The sequence below is a fragment of the Alosa alosa genome, chromosome 10, assembly GCF_017589495.1.
Source record: "Alosa alosa isolate M-15738 ecotype Scorff River chromosome 10, AALO_Geno_1.1, whole genome shotgun sequence".
Classification (NCBI taxonomy): Eukaryota; Metazoa; Chordata; class Actinopteri; order Clupeiformes; family Clupeidae; genus Alosa; species Alosa alosa.
Window position 1 is genome coordinate 26,588,882 of NC_063198.1, and position 22,500 is coordinate 26,611,381.

General features: G+C 44.7%; 1 protein-coding gene across 16 annotated transcripts in view; it reads right to left on the bottom strand.

The window, feature by feature from the left end:
* The window catches only part of cacna1da (calcium channel, voltage-dependent, L type, alpha 1D subunit, a), a 79,243-nt gene that overhangs the window by 14,307 nt on the left and 42,436 nt on the right, over positions 1-22,500 (bottom strand). For 7 of the 16 annotated variants that reach the window (XM_048255640.1, XM_048255633.1, XM_048255628.1 and 4 more), the window contains 22 exons: positions 20,805-20,892; positions 19,889-19,915; positions 18,981-19,141; positions 17,921-18,146; positions 17,486-17,693; positions 17,054-17,174; positions 16,402-16,477; positions 16,230-16,266; positions 16,054-16,084; positions 15,829-15,958; positions 15,455-15,584; positions 13,381-13,440; positions 11,767-11,873; positions 11,325-11,412; positions 10,995-11,102; positions 10,703-10,755; positions 10,175-10,321; positions 8,904-9,105; positions 8,277-8,435; positions 7,391-7,501; positions 6,243-6,326; positions 5,123-5,134 (listed from right to left, as the gene is read on the bottom strand). In XM_048255640.1, coding sequence (XP_048111597.1) covers positions 5,123-5,134; positions 6,243-6,326; positions 7,391-7,501; positions 8,277-8,435; positions 8,904-9,105; positions 10,175-10,321; positions 10,703-10,755; positions 10,995-11,102; positions 11,325-11,412; positions 11,767-11,873; positions 13,381-13,440; positions 15,455-15,584; positions 15,829-15,958; positions 16,054-16,084; positions 16,230-16,266; positions 16,402-16,477; positions 17,054-17,174; positions 17,486-17,693; positions 17,921-18,146; positions 18,981-19,141; positions 19,889-19,915; positions 20,805-20,892 — 2,366 coding nt within the window. Of the gene's footprint in view, positions 1-5,122; positions 5,135-6,242; positions 6,327-7,390; positions 7,502-8,276; positions 8,436-8,903; positions 9,106-10,174; positions 10,322-10,702; positions 10,756-10,994; positions 11,103-11,324; positions 11,413-11,766; positions 11,874-13,380; positions 13,441-13,522; positions 13,583-15,454; positions 15,585-15,828; positions 15,959-16,053; positions 16,085-16,229; positions 16,267-16,401; positions 16,478-17,053; positions 17,175-17,485; positions 17,694-17,920; positions 18,147-18,980; positions 19,142-19,888; positions 19,916-20,804; positions 20,893-22,500 lie in introns of all 16 variants that reach the window. The other 9 variants (XM_048255634.1, XM_048255643.1, XM_048255636.1 and 6 more) reach the window with 5 other exon arrangements.

Genomic DNA, 22,500 nt, shown 5'->3' on the forward strand with positions numbered 1-22,500 from the left:
TAGCCTTAGCCACACCTTAGCACAGAGCTACCAGGTACTCCTTCCAACACTCACATTCTGTACAGCACAACACCATCAGCACATTCCCATCCAACCAAACCTGAACCACAACGCTGTCACACCACCAACAGACTCACGCACCGCACCACACTGTACAGCAACTTATCTAAGGACACACAGACAGCTTATCAGTGGAGAGACATACAGTACAGCACAGAGAAGCAACCTCCGTGACTGGAGGACAATACAGAACAGGCCCACAGAAGAAGAATCCCCTCAGTCTGCTCATAATGACCAGCACGTTAGCCTGGGTCGGTCACATCACATCCAGCAATGCACCGCACTCACAGAACAGAGACACTTACATAACACACACACACACACACACACACATACGCATACACGCACACACACACACTCATAAAAGGCAAGCACAGATCCGTGCCAGCGTGCACACACACACACATACAGACGCACACACACACAAGGCAAGCACAGATACGTCCAAGTGCACGCACGCACACACACACACACACACACACGCACACACACACTGGCGCAGACACATACACACCCCACAAGAGAGCTGCAGCTAACCCTGGTGGTTACATAAGGGACTGCAGACAAAATTAACGGATGCACAGCACAGGAATGGGAGCAGACTCACAGAACAGGACAATTATCATTATGCAACACAGAACTACTAGCACACTACTGCACTCCAGTGTCACACACACACACACACACACACACACACACACACACACACACCAGTCTGTCTTTATGGCTGCATAACTCTTAACTTACGCAGGCCATGCAAACACATTCTCTGGGAGACACTGAGCTCAACATATCACATAGGGGAAGTCAAAGTGCAAGGATTTCAAGATGACAGTATCCATCTGTAACTCCACACCAGCACTGCCTAGCCTGAAGCCCTACATTACACCTTCACACACAGTGAAGCGTGCCGGACTGACCTGCCTGGCCCACAGGGCTGGGTCAGATTTTGCCCCCTGGCCAGAGCAGAGAGCAGCAATGTGGTCATAATGGGTAAAAGTGTTGTGTGAAGCTCCATAAACGACCCTAATATCTTGGTACAAATTTGCCCACACAACACAATCCGCAACACTGGTGGCCGGAATCCAATTTTGGTCCAAGCTCCCCCCTACAGCTGTCACGTTAAATGATTAATTGGAGTACTTGTATCCTACAAAAGCAAATGTATGAAGGCCAGAAATAAACCACCGCACCAAATATATTTCACCTTTAGGGAGAAAAAAGAGCATACTCAGAGGATACATACTAATTCACATTTCCAATACCCTCAGTAGCTCTGCATGTGTGCGCTATGGTGTCATGCCCTACTAATGCAATGGAAGCATTCCTCAGACATTTTAAAATAGGTCTCTATGCTGCGGCGTTCGGAGCAGAACAGTGTGCTCAACTCACTGTGCTAACCTTTGGAAAGTTTATTTATTTTTAGTCCAAGTATTACAGCACTGCTCTAATATGTACACAAGATTAATTAGGCCCATAACTAAGACTCATTGTTCTGCATCTCTGAAGACTTGGTCTATTTATGCAGAATGGGAATTTGTAAAATGGGGGGCCTTTGGGGTGTTTGTTTCTGTGTGTGTGTGTGTGTGTGTGTGTGTGTGCATGAGTGTGTGTGTGTGTGTGTGTGTGTGTGTGTGTGAGTGAGAGAGAGAGAGAGAGAGATTGTAGGTGTGTGTGTGTAAGTGTATGTGTATTGGACAGTACCCAACCAAAGCCAAAGGCTCAGTATCTGAATCACAAACTCATCTGGTAAAGCATGCTAGCACAATCACACTTACATACAAACAAACTTCAATTCAAAAGACAATCACAACTCTACATTAATACATTTTCACACTCAATATTGAATCCCCACACAAATCAATTCAATATCTCTCTCACACACACACACACACCAGAAACACAGAGAGGGTATAGTTTAGTCTGTGCTCTGACCTGGGGTCAGGAAGCAGAGTCTGAGCAGCAACACAGACAAAGGGTGGTGGTGTTGGGGGGGTGTCACTGGCAGCTGGTGCCAGAGCACCAGAGAGTCCAGACAGACATGGCCTGGTCAGGTGGTGCATGCAGGGATGCATGGAGACGGGGGAGTATGTGAGTTTAGTCACACAGTTTTATTGATATCCGTCGGCGACGTGATGAGCTGCCTAGTTGTAAAGTTATGGGTCGGGACTCAAAGCAAGCGAATGGAAGTATGGATGTCCTTCAATAAACTGCATTGATGAGCAAACCCTCCATAGCATTAGATGAAGCACATGCTCTCAGCACTGTCATGTTGCAGGTAAGCCCAACAGAGGCATGTTAATGCACACACACACACACTCTACTTGCTTGCACGCACGCACGCACACACACACACACACACACACACACACACACACACACACACACAATGATCAAGCATTGCAGCATTTCATGCAGATCAACAGTGCCCTGCAAAAGAGTCACCACTCGAGGGCGCTCTAACACAGACCAGTGCAGAGAGAGTGGTGCAGAGAGCAACAGAAGAAAAGAGTAAAGGAGGAAAGGTAGATACAGAGTGGCTAAAAAAAAAAAAAAAGAGAAAATCGATTGTAAATAAAAGAGGGCAGAAAGAGGAAGTGATTGAGAGAGAGAAAAGGAAGTTGGAATATAGAACGTGAGAGCGAGAGGGCATTTGGGCATGCAGCCTGACTGAAGTTTACACACCTTCTCTACCCAAGAGCTCCTCTCTGTGATTTAAGAGCTTTAAAGAGCTGACTACAGGAAGAGAGAACAGAACACAAACGGTCACTCACAGGAGTAGCACACACACACACACACACACACACACACACACACACACACACACACACACACACACACACACACACACACACACACACACCCTGCAACACTGAGCAGCCATCTGCATGGTCCAGTAGCACTAGTGACCTCATCCCTACAGGGTGCAGTGAAGACCAACTTGAATTAGCCTTTACTTAACTTAGCTAATTTTCTGACTGTAATTGAAGTGCAGGGTTCCAACCCATTTTCACTGCAGGAATTTTAAAACCTTTCCATGACTTTTCAATGATCTTAAATTAAATGTCCATGACTTTTCACAGTCTATAAGTACAAAAATGCTTAGGCTTACTTTATGCCACAGGTTGGGGCAGTCTTCAAAGTGCTGTACAACTGATAACGTTTCTAAAAATGCATAGTAGCTGGTCACCCTTTGTAGAATGGTATATCTATTTCGCTATTAAAATTACGTATATAATCCGTACTTTTGAAGTTGGCCTGGATTAAACATGTGGAGTGTTAAGTCTTTAACCTTGATGAAGTCAGGATCATTTCCATTACTATTGAACAGCTTTGAAATCTCAGTCTTGGATCATACTGACTAACTAACAACTTTAAAAGTGGCTAAATACTCAGCTAGCGGAGATCAAATACTGAGCTAGCTGTGAACTGTGAGCTCCAGGGCCATTCTGTCTGGAGGTGGAACAGAGAGGAGGTATGGAGAGAGAGAAAGGTCAAACTTCACAGAAACTCTACTGGATGAGACTGACCGGAGCATGGAGCGGGTGGCCAAGCGCCATCTGTAAGGAGGGGGTATGAGGTGATTGTTAGGGCGTGAAATGGTGACTACAATTCCCAACATGCAATGGAAGACAGAGTAGGGACAGGAGAGACAGCGGCAACATGTCTTCTGATGAGACAGCTGTGTGGCAAATAGATTCATTCTCTGCTAGGTCAGACACAATGAAACAAAATGAAACATGTCTGAACTAGAGGGTGTAGATCTATAACAGCATCACAGCAACAGACACAAGCAGTGAGAGCGTGGGCCACAGAGGAAGTTGATGAACATCTCACAAGGCCTCCACAAATAACCTTCCACATGTGGGGCTAGTTATAGAATGTTAATTTGCTTATTATCTACAATGCGAATATTCATGAGAGACCTTGTGAAACAAACGGCATGTTTACTACACACAGCAATGAAAGGAAAATACATGACACACACATACATATACATTTGACACAGCCACACATACATATACACAGACAAACACACATTTACATACACACTGACATGTACACATACATACATATACATTTGACACAGCCACACATACATATACACAGACAAACACACATTTACATACACACTGACATGTACACATACATACATATACATTTGACACAGCCACACATACATATACACAGACAAACACACATTTACATACACACTGACATGGTACACATACATGTACAAACATGGATACTGTACAAACACCTCCGCAGGACCTCAGTTGCACACAGTATGCAGTGGAGGGCGGGACTGGACTGGACGGACACATACAGTACAGTACAGACACAGCGACATGGACACTCCAGAGAAACAGCACTGCAGCTTTGGGAGCAGCTGACAGAGAGAGTAGGAGGCCACGTGGGCTCTGCTCAACTCTACCCTAAAGCCCTGCTGATGGCTGATGGACGGACGCTACACTTGACCCACAGCGCATCCCGCTAGATTAGGCTAGATTAGGCTCCAGTCGGGGACTAGCATGCTGTCTGCAGCAGCCCCTGGATTACACTGATGCTCTTTGGTGGAGGGAATCAAACACCTGTTGATAATTCCATTGTGATTTGTGTAATGGGATGTGTGTGTGTGTGTGTGTGTGTGTGTGTGTGTGCGTGTGCGTGTGCGTGTGTGCATGTGCCTGTGTTTTCTTCCAGCATGTGAGTATTTTTCTTGCATGTTAGTTAGCAAACACATGCAGGGGAGGACTCCATCACAAGGCTAACACCCGACTCATCATTGTTATCCTGTCTTAGTAAACAGCCGAGCATTTAGCTGATAGGGCTTTAAGGGCGGCAAAGCTAAGCAACCCTATGCTTTTAAAAGGCAGAGAGAGACAGACAGACAGAATTTAATACCACTTTACAAATGACTCAGACAATAAAACATCAGATGACAGAAAAACGTCAGAAAGAAGTGCACAGCACTGAGGAGGGGGTCGACAGGCGAAGTCATTATGAAGCAGATTTACGAGCAGACAGGAGATTGAGTACATTTTTTTGTTGCCATACTTGCCTCTACAAGTTTCTATGGAAACAGAACAGAATGAATAAGAACAAGGGTTAGACAACCAAACTAATCCTGGGGTTACCATGGAAACGTGTCATTATCGTCTCGAGGAGTCGAAGCGTCCACCACATATACCCATGCACAGTGGACACAGGTGAAAACGCTCTACACAGGTGAAGGGGTTAATAGAAGTGGTAGAAGTGCAGTGTGTATGTGACTGTTGACTTACTGTATATTCATTTTACTGTGTGAGTGAGTGCTTTAGTGTCTGTATCCTGGTAGGAGAGTACCACTGACACACACAAACACAATCACAATACACAACAGAAGTAATTGGAATGAAACCTTGCAAAAGACCATTTATGCCCAGTTATGATTTAAACAAAATAAATTAACTTAATTTGGTCAAAACTTTTTGCAGATTAAAGGTGATTGTATACATTGTATAGATTTTTTTTTATCATGCCTATTATGCCAGTAACTACTTTTAAAAATAATTCTGAAGGAAAATGCCCTAGTGCAGCTCCTAACAGTGCTGCTGCTCACTGCCTCATATTGGATGGGATGGATGGGCTGGATGGGGAGAACTGCAATGAATTCAAGTTTAGCATTTGATTAACTTTCTGGAATGTTCAGGAATAAACAAGAACAGAGTGATCCCTGTTAACGTCACAGGGACTAAACCATTTACAGCCTTACTGGTGGTGCTATGTATGCTTAATTGAATGAGGCCTTTTAATGTGGAATACTGCATTCATAATTCACATTTATGAGGCAGTCATGAAATGCAACCAGGCTCATGGCCAGCTATAAATGTGGGAAGACATCCTATTGATTTCCCTACCCTGCTTTTTTATGGTTCTGTATATCGAAAGCCACTGCCAGAATTAATTCTGTAACAAAGTGGAATTTCATCAAGATTTGGTATGGTCAGTGCTACATGCTTTTACGAACCAAGCCGTCAAGCATCCAAGCATTTCCATGACTTGCAGGGAATGGCGCTTTGTTCTTACTGTAAGTACCAGTGACAGCTCTCCCTCTAATGCACTGCAACAGAGTGGACTGTTCAAAGGGCACATGGTCTTGCATGGTTCCCATTCCCGTATGCACAGAAGAAGATACTTACATTGACTTCAGTGATCGCAATATCAACGACGCTACCCACTACAATTAAGGCATCAAACGTGTTCCACGCATCAGTGAAATAGTGCTGTGGATGAGACACACACACACACCACACAAAAGACAAACAGAGGAGAGGAAAGAGGGGGAAGGAAAGAGAGAGAGAGAAAAGAAAGAAGAGGATTGAAGGAATAAAAACGAGGAGGGGAAGTAGGACCAAGCAGACGAGACAAGGGGGGGGGAGAGAAGAAAGTTAAGACCTGAGGAACAGGAAGTAGAGTCGGAGTCAGAAAAGACAGATGAGAATCAGCAACTTGGCCTGGAGGTAGCGAAAAGGAGGACTAGAATGTCCCTGTGAAGAGGTCATGTGGCCTACTGGCCTGCAGACCAGAGAGGAAATGGAGGAGTGGGCAGGGCTGAGGCATACTTACATCGATCTCACTGAGAACTATGTCAACTATACTCCCAATCACAACCAGGGCATCAAAGACATTCCACGCGTCCCCAAAATACCCCTTTGTGAGGCATTAGGGGTGAGATGATGGTGGTTTGAGAGAGGGGGGGGGGGGGGGGGGGGGGCAGCACAGAATTACAGTACTTTTAATCTAATACTAAAATGATTTCATTGATTTAATCAAATGCAAATTTCAAAACATTATGTGTGAGAGAAGTAGATTCAAAATGAAAGTCTCAGTCAGCATGCATTCCATCTATTTGAAAGGAGTGTTGGTGTTAAGAATAGCAATCCCACAACAGCCTCTAGCTAGTGCACCACAAACACAGGCTCTTACTGGGTCCCTGTCCTTCTTCGCAACACACAGCTGTGGAGGCGTGGGGTGAGGCAGGGGGGGAGGGAGGGAGGGAGGGAGATGCACCATTCAATTACTCCTCATTTCATCACAACACAATACACTTCAGGTTGGAAAACAGAGAGTACTATGGTATGCCAAAGTAAGATTAGCACATCCTACATTATGATTAGCAAGAGAAATGTGAGTGTGTGTGTGTGTGTGTGTGTGTGTGTGTGTGTGTGTGTGTGTGTGTGTGTGTGTGTGTGTGAGAGTGAGAGGAAGAGAGAATGAGAGTATTAGCTTCATTGACATTACTGTACGTGCTTGTGTACCATTCACAAAAGAGAGAATGGATACATACCCTGGGTTTGAAGGCAATCAGTTTGAGAACCATCTCCACAGTGAACACAGTTGTGAAGACCATGTTGAGGATGTCCATCACATAGTTGAAGAGCGCTGATTGGCCGTAGTGCTAAAGGGGCAGGGTGGGAGCAGGAGAATAAATGAACGAGTTGACTACTGTATAAGAACAGTATCGCTGCCATAGTACTGATGCATGTACAGTATGATTAATGTTTCCAGTCCATATATTAATGCATGGTGTTTCCATTCCATATATTAATGCATGGTGTTTCCATTCCATATATTAATGCATGGTGTTTTCATGTTTTGGTTTTCATTTAAGTTCAGTGCTCCAGAAGTATTCCTTCTGTCGAAATTTCTCTGATGAAGCTTGCGTGTGAGGTGGTGTTAAGCAGGTTGGAGTTAGGGACTGGTTAAGTTGGAGTTAGGAAATGGTTAGGCTGGAGTTAGGGAAATGGTTAGGTTGGAGTTAGGAAATGGTTAGGCTGGAGTTAGGGAAATGGTTAGGCTGGAGTTAGGGAAATGTTAGGCTGGAGTTAAGGAAATGTTAGGCTGGAGTTAGGAAATGGTTAGGCTGGAGTTAGGGAAATGTTAGGCTGGAGTTAGGAAATGGTTAGGTTGGTGTTAGGAAAATGTTAGGTTGGAGTTAGGGAAATGTTAGGCTGGAGTTAGGAAATGGTTAGGTTGGAGTAGGGAAATGGTTAGGTTGGAGTTAGGGAAATGTTAGGCTGGAGTTAGGAAATGGTTAGGTTGGAGTTAGGGAAATGTTAGGCTGGAGTTAGGAAAAGGTTAGGTTGGAGTAGGGAAATGGTTAGGTTAGAGTTAGGGAAATGTTAGGCTGGAGTTAGGAAATGGTTAGGTTGGAGTTAGGGAAATGCACTCACCTGCACTGCCAGGCACAGCGTGTTGAGCATGATGAGCACAAACATGATGTACTCAAAGCCGGTGGAGTTCACCACGTACCAGAACTTGTACTGGTAGGGGTTCTTGGGGATGTACCTACGGAGAGGCCGCGCCTTCAGGGCATACTCCACACACTGGCGCTAGAGAGGGACACAACAGCACAGGGGGTCACATACAACACACACATATATTTACACACATACATTTACACACATATATTTAGTATGGACCCTTTCAAGAGAGTTCCATTATCAGCATCATAGTTGGCCCCACAAGACTTCCGTTTTAACATTCCATATGTTATCTTAATGCAGAGGAAGTAGATTGGGGCCCAAATAGAATGTTCAAGCATTGTTTTTGTTTACCTTGTTGAAAGGGTCTATACTGTAGTAATAGTACAATGTAGTATACTGTACAGATTCATACATCTGAACACTCAAGACTTTCCACCATTACAGATATAATGTGTTCAAACATATGTACTTTCTCTGTACAGATCTATATCCACACTTTAAAACTGTCCATTCTACACACTTAGACCGACATGCAATCTACACAGCCAGACAGACATCTCATGCACACACAGTGACATCCACAGGATCTCTAACCTGGTTCTTGTCCAGCTCACAGTTCTTGTACTCCTTCTCTCCTTGCTCCTGGAATGTGACGATGACGAAACCCACGAAGATGTTCATCATGAAGAAGGCGATGATGATGATGTAGATGATGAAGAAGATGGAGATCTCCACACGGTAGTTATAGATGGGGCCCATGTTCTCTCTGTTAGAGTCAATGGCTTTATACAGCAGTCTGGATGAGCGAGGGGAAAGAAAACAAATCAACAACAAGCCATGTTTATGCCACAGGGCACTGCTCCACCGAGAGGACTGGACAGTGATGCAGATATGAATCATTTGCACATTGCACTTTAGGTCATTAAGATATTATCTGTAATGTTTCAGCTACAAGGCAGTCCAGACAAACCATCTACATCCACCTCTGACTCATACTACTGCTTTCTTGCTATTGAAAAACAAATAACTGTAAGGGATTTGATTTTCTGAAAGTTTTAGGCTCATATTACAGGCTTAGTTTACCTTTCTTTATACCACACAAACATCACCAATAATGTTACTCACTGTTACTAATCATAATGTAACTTAATAATGTAATGGGGGCGGTGGTAGTGTAGCGGTTAAGGAGCTGGGCTAGCGTGTAGTAGCCTGAAAGTTGTCGGTTCAATTCCCAGCTTCCACCGTTGTGCCCTTGAGCAAGGCACTTAACCTCAAGTTGCTCCGGGGACAATGTAGTCCTTTGTAATATATTTGACATATGTAAGTCGCTTTGGCTAAAAATGTGTCAGCCAAATGTAATGTAATGTAATGTAACTAAATGAGAGGCCCAAAGAGTACTCTTAGTGACCACAAGGCTACCACAGCTCAGTCCTTAGGACTGTCACTGTCCTTCCTCCTTCTGGCGCTGCATTGCATTAATGGGACAGTGGAGGAAGCACGTTACTGTGATTAGAGCCGCAGACTTGATCTCCAGACCCCACTCCATTCCAGCTCACCTCCCCTCCTGGGGCTGTAGCTGCCATCTCACCAGGCTAATTCACATACTCTCTGCTGCCTAACTAGCCAGCAAACACTGAACACTTAATTTCCCACGGCACCATCTTTCTGGAAAACTACAAACATCAACAACACATTGCATTTATATAGCGCTTTTCAATGCCCCCAAAGAGCTTTACAGTGAAGGGGGGAACTAAACCCTTCTCTTTTGAGTAAGTGTATACATCACATCCTGTTCTTCGTATCGCTAGGCTGAGGTGTGTGCTAGTGTACTGTAAGTGCATGGTGATTAGAGAAGTGTGTCTTACGCAGGCCAGCCCTCGAAGGTGGAGACCGTGAACAGGGCCATCATGGCCATGAGCACGTTGTCAAAGTTGAAGTCACTGTTGTGCCACTGCCTCTTCTCAATGGAGGGCTGGTTCACGTCACCATCCTTGTACATGATAAAGGTTCCCCTGGGGACGAAGGGAGAGATAGGTAATGCAGAGAGTGTATGAGAGGGTCATACAAAACAACACTATAAAGGGAGCTCCTACAGCACACCATAGGGTGTCAAACTAACAGAGTCCGTCCAAACATAAATGGTAGTGTGGTGAAAGGGCTTCATATGGCTTCAAGGGGCTTCATAAATAGCTTCCAAATGACAGAGGAAGGTTGCCAAAACAATGCCCATCAACATAGCGGTTGGTGGATGTTCTGTGTGTCTGTGTGTGTGTGTGTGTGTGTGTGTGTGCGCGTGTGTGAGATGTGCACTGCACGCGTATGTTTTTTTGTATGTGTGTGTGTGTTGTGTCAAATGTGTGTGTGTGTGCTGATGGATTATCAGCGTGACTGACTTGCACTCCTCAGGGTTGGACTTGGCCTCATCTGTGCATCGATAAAACTTCCCCTGTGGACAGGAAACAGTTCATCCAAAACACACACAAACAAATACACACACATACACACACACAGACACACACACACACACACACACACACACACACACACACACACACAAAATGCCTTAAACCAAATGCTACAGCAATGACCTTGATCTCAATATTAACCTTTAACAAAGTGTAAGTAATGACACTATCTTTAGGCCTGGTACCAGACACGACCTCCCCAGAGAGTTTGGGCGCTGACCTTGAACAGCTGCACTCCTATGCAGGCGAACATGAACTGCAGCAGCGTGGTGACGATCATGATGTTGCCGATGGTCCTGATGGCCACAAACACACACTGCACCACGTGCTGTGAGACAAGCAAGAACGGAGAGGGAAGGTCAACACAGCGGCCGGGCAGAGGAAGTGAACTGTTCCCTTATACGGACACTTTCCAATTTTCAAAATATCAATCGGGAACATGTTTTCTGACTGTGTCATACTGTAAAAATGTGTGAGAGGAGAAATCTAAATAGGGAGAGTGGGTATGATGAAGAGTGAGGAAGAGGAGGAGGCGGTGGCGGCTGCGCACCTTTAGGCCCTTGGCTCTGTTGATGGCTCTGAGGGGGCGCAACACTCGCAGCACACGCAAGATCTTCACCACGGAGATGGCTGAGGACCTGTGTGGGGAGATCACTATGCATCAGCAGAGAAAACACACAAACACGCACATGCATACCACACACTCCACTCCACACAGCATCCCCTTATGTTCTCCACAACATCATCTTTACTCAAAAACCAGATAACGGACTGAACAGTGCATTTGTGAAATGAGGCTTAATAATATGAGGCTTAACAGACGTGGCTTAACTTAAGAAGTTAAGGGTTAAACAATAAGGGTATTAAGAAATGGAGATATTCACAAATGGGTATAGGATGTTAAATTGAGTTCACCAGGTAGCATGGGGATCTGACAAGACTATAATAAGACAACACACTCAGTGGTAAAGACAAGAAGAATCAGCACTCACTGAATGCCAAAGGACACCAGGGAGACCCCCACTACCAGCAGGTCCAGCAGGTTGAAGTAATTGCGGCAAAAAGCCCCCTTGTGGAGGAATGCCCCGTATGTGGTCATCTGAAGAGTGGGCGCAGAGGGTTAGTGCTCTCCTCACAAACGCAAGACTCAGACAAGCAACACATGAGCATCTTATCACCCACACACTCACACACACACACACACGGTTTCACTCTTTTGGGCCACTCGATTTATGGGTGGCGAGCAGTTAACTGGGATGCTATGGTTAATGCTTCTATGCTATCAATCGCCAAACCCACACGGCTTCAGTCAGCATGAATGTAGTAGTAAGCCATTCCTTTCTCAATGCGCCTGAGGGTGCCCCGCAATAAAACATGCCATTTGTTGCTGAGCCAGGAAGCAGCCAGTATCAGGGAATGGAGGTAGAGAAGAGGACAAGAGAGAGAGAGAGAGAGAAAGAGAGAGAGAGAGAGGAGGGAAGAGAGGGCAAGAGAGACCAAGAACCAGAGGTACCCGATAGTGAGAGAGAGAGACAGACACGAGGCCAGTAAGAGAGAGAACGATTGGAAAGGCGAATACCCTTACTGACACATTCATGTGCGCCGTTCTGTAGTGTTCTCCATGAAGCACATTCCACCCTAGGAGTTCTTAACTAGCTGGGGGAGAGGAGGAAGACCTGACCTCCACCCCTCCTCATACTCTAAGCAGGCAGAGAATAAAATCAGCCAGAAAAGAAAAAAGTAAAGGATTCTTAATCTCCCAAGTGCATGTAAATCCAGAGGCCAGCAGAAACTCCAAATAGAGCCCAAGTTATGCCAGGAGATGCTCGGAAAATAGGCCTAGCCAGCATGCTGAGAATCAGGAGGTTGTGCTGCCCCCTTCAGTTCTGGAGGACACACTACATTTATATGCACTGGAAGAGCAGACTGAACCATGCTCCTGCAGGGACATGGCTGGTTGTGCCCCCTCTTTTATGGCTTTATTAGATCCCAGTAGATTAGATGTGAGAGAGATGAACGAGGCTTTGGATGTGGCAGGCTTGGTATCTATTGCTTCTGCATTGGGTCGTTTGTACGTCACACCTAGCCACAGTCAAAGCCATGAGTTTTAAACCTGCATGGATGTCACTGCACAAAGAGTTGCATCATTTCGTTTAGTTTGTTTTTAACCCCCATGAGAGAGAAAGACCATGACAGCAGCAGTATACCCATCCACCAAACCTGGTTTCAGTTAAGGATACCGTAGCCCTTTCTCTCAGCACCAATTAAGAGGTTATAACTGGAGATGTCGTGCGACTAACAATATGATTTTTCCTACCCAATCATTTGACAAGACTATTTAGAAAATCCAACAACTCTTGCGTTGCTATTTTGTTATGAACTGTGGGCTTTATGATGTCCTGATCAGATGAGTTGAAATGCTCTAACATGTTTGACATGTTTTAAAAGAGGTGCTGTTTGTTTTGGAAGAAAAGTAGAGCAAAAAAAAAGCAAAATAATAAGAATAAGAATAAAAAAGTAAAAAGGCGAATCAAGCCAGGTTGCAGTGGTAGGTGACACACAGGGAGAGAAATGCAGCAAGGCTCTCTGTGTCCTTAAAGGGTTACCTTCAACACGATCTCAAATGTAAACATACTAGTGAAGACATAATCAGCATAGCCTAGGACCTGGAAGGCAACCAGACGGTTTACAGTGTTACTGACACCGGCACATTGCACAAAACACACAGACGCGGAACATGCCATTTACCTTGAGTATGATCTCAACTGTAAAGATAGCCGTGAAAGCATAGTCAAAGTAACCAAGTATCTGCAAAAAGCAATGTATATGTTTAACAGGGATTAAAAACATCTGTTTATCGCTTCACAGACATGGGTGTGATTCTGCCAGGCTTAAGTCTGGAGTGAGAGAGAGAGATTCATATGGTCTATACCGGGTAACCCACGAGGCCTAAATGACCTAATAATGTGCAAAGAAACAGGGCTGTATTTTACATATAATCCATTTACATTCAAACATTCTGGCATCACAGTATAGCTTTGAAGTAAATACTATTATACGTTCAGGCTATTAGAGGCAAGGCAAGTCGAGGCAAGTAACTGCAAGCAGTTATTCAGAATGTTCGTATGTGATTCCGTTACATCAATGCCATGCTAAAAGCCATCTCAAATTAGAACCCTGATGACATTTTATGACAGATGAAAATTTGCACCCCTAGATTATGATGTACTTTCTTTGTTTTATTCTGGTAGAATCAAACCCAAAACATCTGAATATGGTGGGCCTAACACAGACATTAATGTAAAGTGAAGGAAACAAACATCACAGCAAATCACAGCATATATTGACAGTATGATTCCTGCAACTGCTTTTCATTTCTAAGTCTGAAAAAAAACTAAAACATATGAGTTAGTTTTGAATTATGGATTAAAAAAAGGAATGAATGATTTCATATAAAGGCATGATTCTTCCAGTCAAACTTCTAAATGCAGAGACTAACCATGAACTATGCTTTGTTATTTGAACTATGCTCTAATTCACACTACATCCTTCAGACTAAAATCACCACTTATTCTGCCATGCAATTTGCTTGAATGAGACACTTGGAAAACAAATGCATCTAAAGCTCCAGCTGTGTCCAAACACTGAGGATACACTGGCTCATTTGCATGTGAATTCTTAGTAAAGAACCTGTCAAATAAGCCAAGCTCATCAACAGCCTCTCAGTTATTAGGCTTCTATTCATAAATGTGTCCCTTAAAATATCTGCCAAACAGACAATGATTAACTCTAGTCATGATAGCTTACCGTATGTCCTCCCAAAACTAATATTATCCTCACAAAGAAACCCACTTTATTTCAATTGCCAGCAAATACTCTAAACTCTATACTCTTAAGTAACTGTCAACTAAACTAAACAACTAACAGACATATAGGCTATCAAATATAGGCTATCAAATATGGGCAATCAATATAGGCTATCAAATATAGGCTATCAAATATGGGCAATCAATATAGGCTATCAAATATAGGCTATCAAATATGGGCAATCAATATAGGCTATCAAATATAGGCTATCAAATATGGGCAATCAATATGGGCAATCAATATAGGCTATCAAATATGGGGGGACTAACATTTCAATTCCAGTACTGACAACACCACAGATAAGGGGCACAAGACAAATGCGTAACTAATCAGATATATACAGCTCATGCAGCAAGACCATTTGGAACAGCACATTTGAATGAAATACACAAATCACAGTGTGCTCTGCCCAGATGCCCACACGTCAAACACATCACAGGGTCACTCCCTGAAACCTCCCCACGAGGCTCTCGGCCGCAGAGCTCAGAGCACACCGATCGCCCTCCGGTGGAAATGCCTCAAGGGATCATGGGAAAATGACCTCAGCACAAAGTGGGAAAGAATTATTACTGTGACAAAGACACTATTGACATCTTATGAATTGAAAGACTAGGGAGACCATTAGGTCATTTATTGTCCTGCGTGTGAGTTATTATTATTATTACCAACAACACCAGGATCTCTCATGTAGATGTGCACACAGCACATCACAGTGCAGTCACTGCTGGTTACTATGCCAGACAGTGTTGAGGCTCTGGGCTGGGACGAGAGGAGGCATTGACACAGCGGAGGGCGTTCTACCACATCACTTACGATGTTCCGCGCCGAGAAGTTCCTGATGGGGTCCTCGGCAGCCAGCGAGGCGGAACTGAGCATGATGAAGACGAGGATGAGGTTGGTGAAGATGTGGTGGTTGATCAGCTTGTGGCAGGCCACACGGATTCTTCAGGAGGAGAGACAAACAAAAGTTGTGCCTTACTTAAATGGTTAATTAGTTCATTCTTCTAACTGTTCTCAGTGTTACCTGGTATACTGGCTAAGCAAGACGTAGGTATTTCAAACTAATGTTAATTTATATCCATCCCAAATTAGCTTGTAGATTATCAGTTTAAGTTTAAGTGTGTGTGTGTGTGTGTGTGTGTGTGTGTGTGTGTGTGTGTGTGTGTGTGTGTGTGAGAGACACATACGGGTTGGTGGTACTGAAGATGAAGAATGCGCTGCCCTCTGGGATGGGAGTGATCTTCTCCTTTTTAACCAGCTCTGAGATGGCAGGGCGTGGTCCCGATGGAACCTCAGGCTCCTCCTCGTCCTCCTCTGCTAGGCATGTGAAAACAGTGAGTCACACATAAACACACACACACACGCACACACACACACACACGCACACATACTTCCAGATTTGGGCACCTTACCTCCATCTTTCTCCTCATCCTCCACTGGGACCTGAAAACACAGAACCACAGGGGCTTTAGAGTGCTGTGGTGGTTTAGTTCACAGATAGAACTGACACTCATAATGTGGAAGTAACCCACACTCACTCAATCACTCACACACACACACACACACAGCTCAAATATTTAAATAATACCTTTATTTCCTCTTTGTCATCATCATTGTCATCATCCCTTTATTTGAAAAGAAAGTGAGAGAGAATTAGTTCTGCCACGCTGAGCGCCTGATGATAGCCACGCTAAACGAAATCACAGTAGAGCTCAGTCATGATGACTGCTATTGACTAGACATGCTTGGACAGGACCTACTTCTTGTCAGTGTTGAGAGAATCAACATCAGCCAGGTTATCCACAGCAATAGCCAAGAACACATTCAGGAGGATGTCTGCATATTTTATAAAGGGCTATAACAGAAAACATCTTTACTATATGAAAGAAAAAAATATTACAATATTAAAAGACTATGATACTGCATGCATTGTTATCCTGTGTAATACGTGATGTATGAATACTACACAGCGCTGGTAAAGCAGAGCAACTGGGGAGATGAGGGGGGAACGAATATAAAGGGTATTAGGATGGGGGCAGCTCAGTGTGGATTTAAAGCCTCTTAGTGGATACCTTTTATACGCTCAAGCATTCACTTGACTCTGCAGGAGCACACTGGGACACAAGTACACCGCAGAGGCCCTGGAGTAGAAGTGCAGACCCAGAACAATGCAGGCTGGCATTCAAAACACTAGCGTTTCCACTTCATTCATTTCTTTTCATTTACTTATTTTCATAGAAGGTATAAAAAAAGAGTTCCTGAAATAGGTATTTGTGTGAGTCAGTGTGACACAGGACAAGGTACTGTAGCAACGCAAAGGTTGATGTGAGCAAAACTTTGGGCCAGACACACAGCTCCCTCAGTGGTGTGGGAACATTTCCCACCAAGAATTCTTTCTCAGCAAAAAGATACAGTTTCCGCAGATGAAGAGGATGATGAAGTAGATGCAGACGATCATGCCGGAGGAGGAAGGCCCACCGTAGGCCATGATCCCATCATACATCACAGCGTTCCAGTCCTCGCCCGTCAGGATCTGCCCAACACACACACAGACACATGGAGCTGAACACTGCAGACCACTCACACACTCACACACACACACACACACACACACACACACACACACACACACACACACACACAAATGCATACATACAGCATATACAAATGCCCATATACTGCACATTCACTTTATATATAAAATCGTTCCTTAATCTGTAGCATATATATAGCCAAGTCTCCATTAAAATGTAATCTTCAACCCAATCTGGGACAACTCAGATTCACACACACACACACACACACACACACACACACACACACGGCCCAGGTACAGGTACACACCTGAAACACAGTGAGCAGGGCCTGGGGGAAGTTGTCGAAGGTGCTCCTCTTGGTCTGCGTCTCGTCGAAGTTGAACTTGCCCCCGAACACCTGCATGCCCAGCAGGGAGAAGATGATGATGAAAAGGAATAGCAGCAGCAGCAGGGAGGCGATGGACTTCATGGAGTTGAGCAGAGACGCCACCAGGTTACTGAGCGACTGCCAGTGCCTGCACCACACACAGAGACAAAGAACAGAGTGAGACCAGAGTACCACTGGCAACAACACACACACACACACACACACACAGGCACATCTACATTGCCACAATACTCATCAGAAAAGATACTAAGCGCGCACACACACACACACACACACACACACACACACACACACACACACACACACACACACACACACACACACACACAAACACACACACACAGTTCCTCTTACCGTGTGACTTTGAAGATCCTGAGCAGACGCACACAGCGGAAGACAGAGATGCCGAGGGGGGACATGATCTCGAGCTCCACCAGGATGGTCTCGGTGATGCCGCCACACACCACGAAGCAGTCAAAACGATTGAAGAGCGACACAAAATAGGACTGCAGGCCCAGGCTGTACATCTTCACCAGCATCTCGCACGTGAACATGGCCAGCAGCACCTTATTGGCCACATCTGAATACACACAGACAGGCAACAGTCACTACGAAGACATTCACCTCATTTTAAGACACAGACTGTAGCTCTGAACCAATACACTTTTCTGTCATATTCAGTGAATTTCTAAATAAGGTCCTCTAACTTACTAAATGATCGGTCACTTTTTAGCCAAAGAGTCTTAAATATGGTAATTATTACAATGCCAGTGTCTCCAGAGCAACTCGGGGCTAAGTGCCTTGCTCAAGAGCACAACAGTGATAACCTTGAACTGAAGCCAGAACTTTTTTGGCTCGTCTAGCTCCTTAGCCACTACACTACCTGTTCAGAGTATGCACTCAAAAAAGTCCTGATCCTAAACAAGAAATAAACATCTTCCAAGATCTTTGTGTGAAATATCTGAAATGGATATCAAAGACCCTCGTCTTACATTTTAGCCTTAAAGGGACACCAGGCAACGTTTTCGTGTTAATTAATCATCTTCGTAAGTCGGTATATGGTTAAATGACTCATTACGTGGCGAATGAAGGGTCTCTCGCCCGCCCCTACTGCCTGTAGGAAGAATATCCCACTTGCAAGTTCGGTGTTTCCTACCCGCCGACCGAAGCAGGATCAGTTTACAGCACAGAGGCAGGCTAAAGAAACGTTAGAGATTGTTGCAAACGTGTGTATAATGGCAGAGCCGGCGAAGAAGCAGCGAAAACCCTTGAAGTAAGACGCAAAGAAAAGGAAAAGAGCTTCAGACCGAGTGAGGGGGAGTTTCGTAGAGTAAAAGCATCAGGCTTGCCTGGTGTCCCTTTAATGTCAGCCAGTGAAACTCCAATAAGACTCCTGGTGCACTGCACCACTCACCCTGCACTTGTGTGAGCCAGACTGGCTGGTTGTAGTGCTCAGAGGAGATGGTAAGAGTGTTGAGGAACACCAGGATGATCACCAGCCAATAGAAAGGCACAGATTTCACCGCCAGGCGACAATTCCTACGGCAGCACCGGTTCCAGCGACGCCAGCGCCGACTGCCAGGAGAGTGGGAGTAAGGGCATGACTACACATTAAACACGAGAGAGATGAGCGGCATAACAAAGAATGCTCAAACCCAGACGCAGAGGTAGAAAAGCCCGGCTACAGAAAGTAAAAGCCCTACCATGTATTGGTTCTACCTGTGAACTTAACACAGGTGACTCCACTAATCAACTGATCCAACTAGCTGAAAAGTTGTGAGAATTAAAATCTGCAGATGGTTGGAACAAACATGTGGGAGGACTTTTACTTCCTACAGCTGGAGTTATCTACTTCTGCCAAGATGTAGAATGACAACTTACATGAGTGAGAGTGATGTTGAAGAAATGCCTACAAACCAAGCAGATGACTAGATACTACCTGTTACTAAAATTCAAACTACTGATATCAAAACTGCGAACTACAATCCAATTTTTTTAGATTTGAAAAAAATTGGCAAGGCTTGTCTATGATGAGATGGGTGACTGATACATCTGAAGCTATAGTTTATGGAAGCATACCATAATACTATCATGAAAATTACAGTGACTTACACACATCATATTGAAACAGCATGCCGATCAAAAAAAAAGCAACAAAAAAAGCACAAAAAGAAAATTCAAAAAGTAAGCTACAAATATACTGCTAATATCAATACAATTGAACAGGAATACCGTAAAAGCTGCATGCCTAAATTAAATTGTGTGGATTCGCAGCATGCAACGTGCTTCCACAACCACATCCATCTAAGACCCCACACTGACCTGAACTTTGACTTTGAAATTTTTTGACTGCAGAAATGTAAAGAATACATGTTGTCATTTACCAAAAATGTGTCATAGAACAGAGAAAACATCGCTTTGTTAAATGAAGAAATTTCATATGCCAGGCCACATTCTGTTAACTCCTGAACTGTGAACAACAGAACCAGAATTCAAGATATGCAGGTATGGAAATCAGTATTGCACACATCAGACTGATGAACTGAGATTCACCATAACATCACTTTGAACCTCGAGCCAGAGAGGATTTTGGGCTGTGTACACCTGCTGGGTCTTAAAAAGGTAGAGAGTGTGTCATGGGAAAAGCTCACTGCAGGAGAGAACAGGCAAACTGCATGAAATTGCTATAATGACATGGGAAGAGATTTTAAGAAGGAGAGTATAAGTATATATACTTTTTTGATCCTGTGAGGGAAATTTGGTCTCTGAATTTAACCCAATCGGTGAATTAGTGAAACACAAACAGCATTAGTGAAACACAAACAGAGTAGAAGAAAATAAAGACTACACAGACGTCAACGGGCAAGTGTGCATTTTGGTGTCGTGGTGCTGGAGTTGTGTATCTAGAGTTTGGGTTGTAAATGGTGGTACACATCATCTGACATATCTGTAAAACATTTTTATTTGTATACCCATTAGAACTGAATTGAGGTAATCAAGTTGAGGTCTTATTTCATTCCATCATTCCCTTTCTTTCAGTCAAGCAATTGCCAGTAACAGTATGAGACTTTGAACTTCACCCAACCTGACCTTACACACTGCTCACTTCAAATTCCCTCTGACCCCTCTTTGGACCTGCAATATGACTTGTTCCATTGGGCACATCCACAGATTCTCTTTAGGTCAGTTTTCACAGTGGTGGTGGTGGACATAGCTGTGTCTCTCAACAGGCTCTTACCAAAAGGGCCCGCAGCACGGCGTCTTCTCCTCCTCTGTTTTCTCGTTCTCCGTGTTGACCGACTCCGTCTCACTGGCCGGCACACTCGCTGTGGCCACAAAACACAAGCCACACGTCACAGGAGACATGGCGCCCGAGCACACACACATATGCACACGCGTGCATCTACACACACGCGCGCACACACGCACACGCACACACACACACATTCACACATATACACACATACACACACACACACACACACACACACACACACACACAAACACACACAGACACACAAAAGCAAGAAAACTAAACAGCACACCCTCAAAAACAAAGCCTTGCTTTTCAAGTTGACACCCACACTCCAATAGAAGAGTGCCTACAGAAAGGTTCAGATGTTTCAAAGAAACACCCTTCTCAAAACAAACAAATAAACAAGGAACAAACAGTGAAATTGGAAATCAGATAAAACCCACATGCATCTTTTTCCAGCAACAAGGACTTTTGCGCCAACACATTTCATAAACGCACATCTTGTAAATATGTCTTATTTCTTTTCAATGCCCTGATAACCTGAGTAGTCTTAATAGCCCGACCTTGGTGTTGACAATGCCATGTGCTTCATGCTGCTGACCTGAAGATGGGATGCTAAATGCTGTGTTATGGCAGAGTGACCCACTAACAGGTCACCAGAGGACTGTATTGATTCATTAAGTAGTGAGTCACAAATGACAATCAGGCTGGCCTGCATCCCTCCCTGGCCCTGTTTGCCCTGGTCCACTTTCAGCAGGCACCACGATGCCCCTACTTTAACACTCACATCAGCATCAGCAGCACAGTGCCCCTACTCTAACACTCACATCAGCAGCACAGTACCCCTACTCTAACACTCACATTAACATCAGCACCACAGCGCCCCTACTCTACTCTAACACTCACATCAGCAGCACAGTGCCCCTACTCTACTCAACACTCACATCAGCAGCACGGTGCCCCTACTCTACTCTAACACTCACATCAGCACCACAGCGCCCCTACTCTACTCTAACACTCACATCAGCAGCACAGTGCCCCTACTCACTCACATCACACATCAGCAGCACAGTGCCCCTACTCTACTCTAACACTCACATCAACACCACAGCGCCCCTACTCTACTCTAACACTCACATCAGCATCAGCACCACGGTGCCCCTACTCTACTCTAACACTCACATCACACATCAGCACCACGGTGCCCTCTATCGGCGCCGCGGTTCTCTCCTAACACTCACATCAGCAGCACGGTGCCCCTACTCTACTCTAACACTCACATCAGCACCACGGTGCCCTTACTCTACTCTAACACTCACATCAGAACACGGTGCCCCTACTCTACTCTAACACTCACATCAGCAGCACGGTGCCCCTACTCTACTCTAACACTCACATCAGCACCACAGCGCCCCTACTCTACTCTAACACTCACATCAGCACCACAGCGCCCCTACTCTACTCTAACACTCACATCAGCATCAGCACCACGGTGCCCCTACTCTACTCTAACACTCACATCACACATCAGCACCACGGTGCCCCTACTCTACTCTAACACTCACATCAGCAGCACGGTGCCCCTACTCTAACACTCACATCAGCACCACAGTGCCCCTACTCACTCACATCACACATCAGCTGCACAGTGCCCCTACTCACTCACATCACACATCAG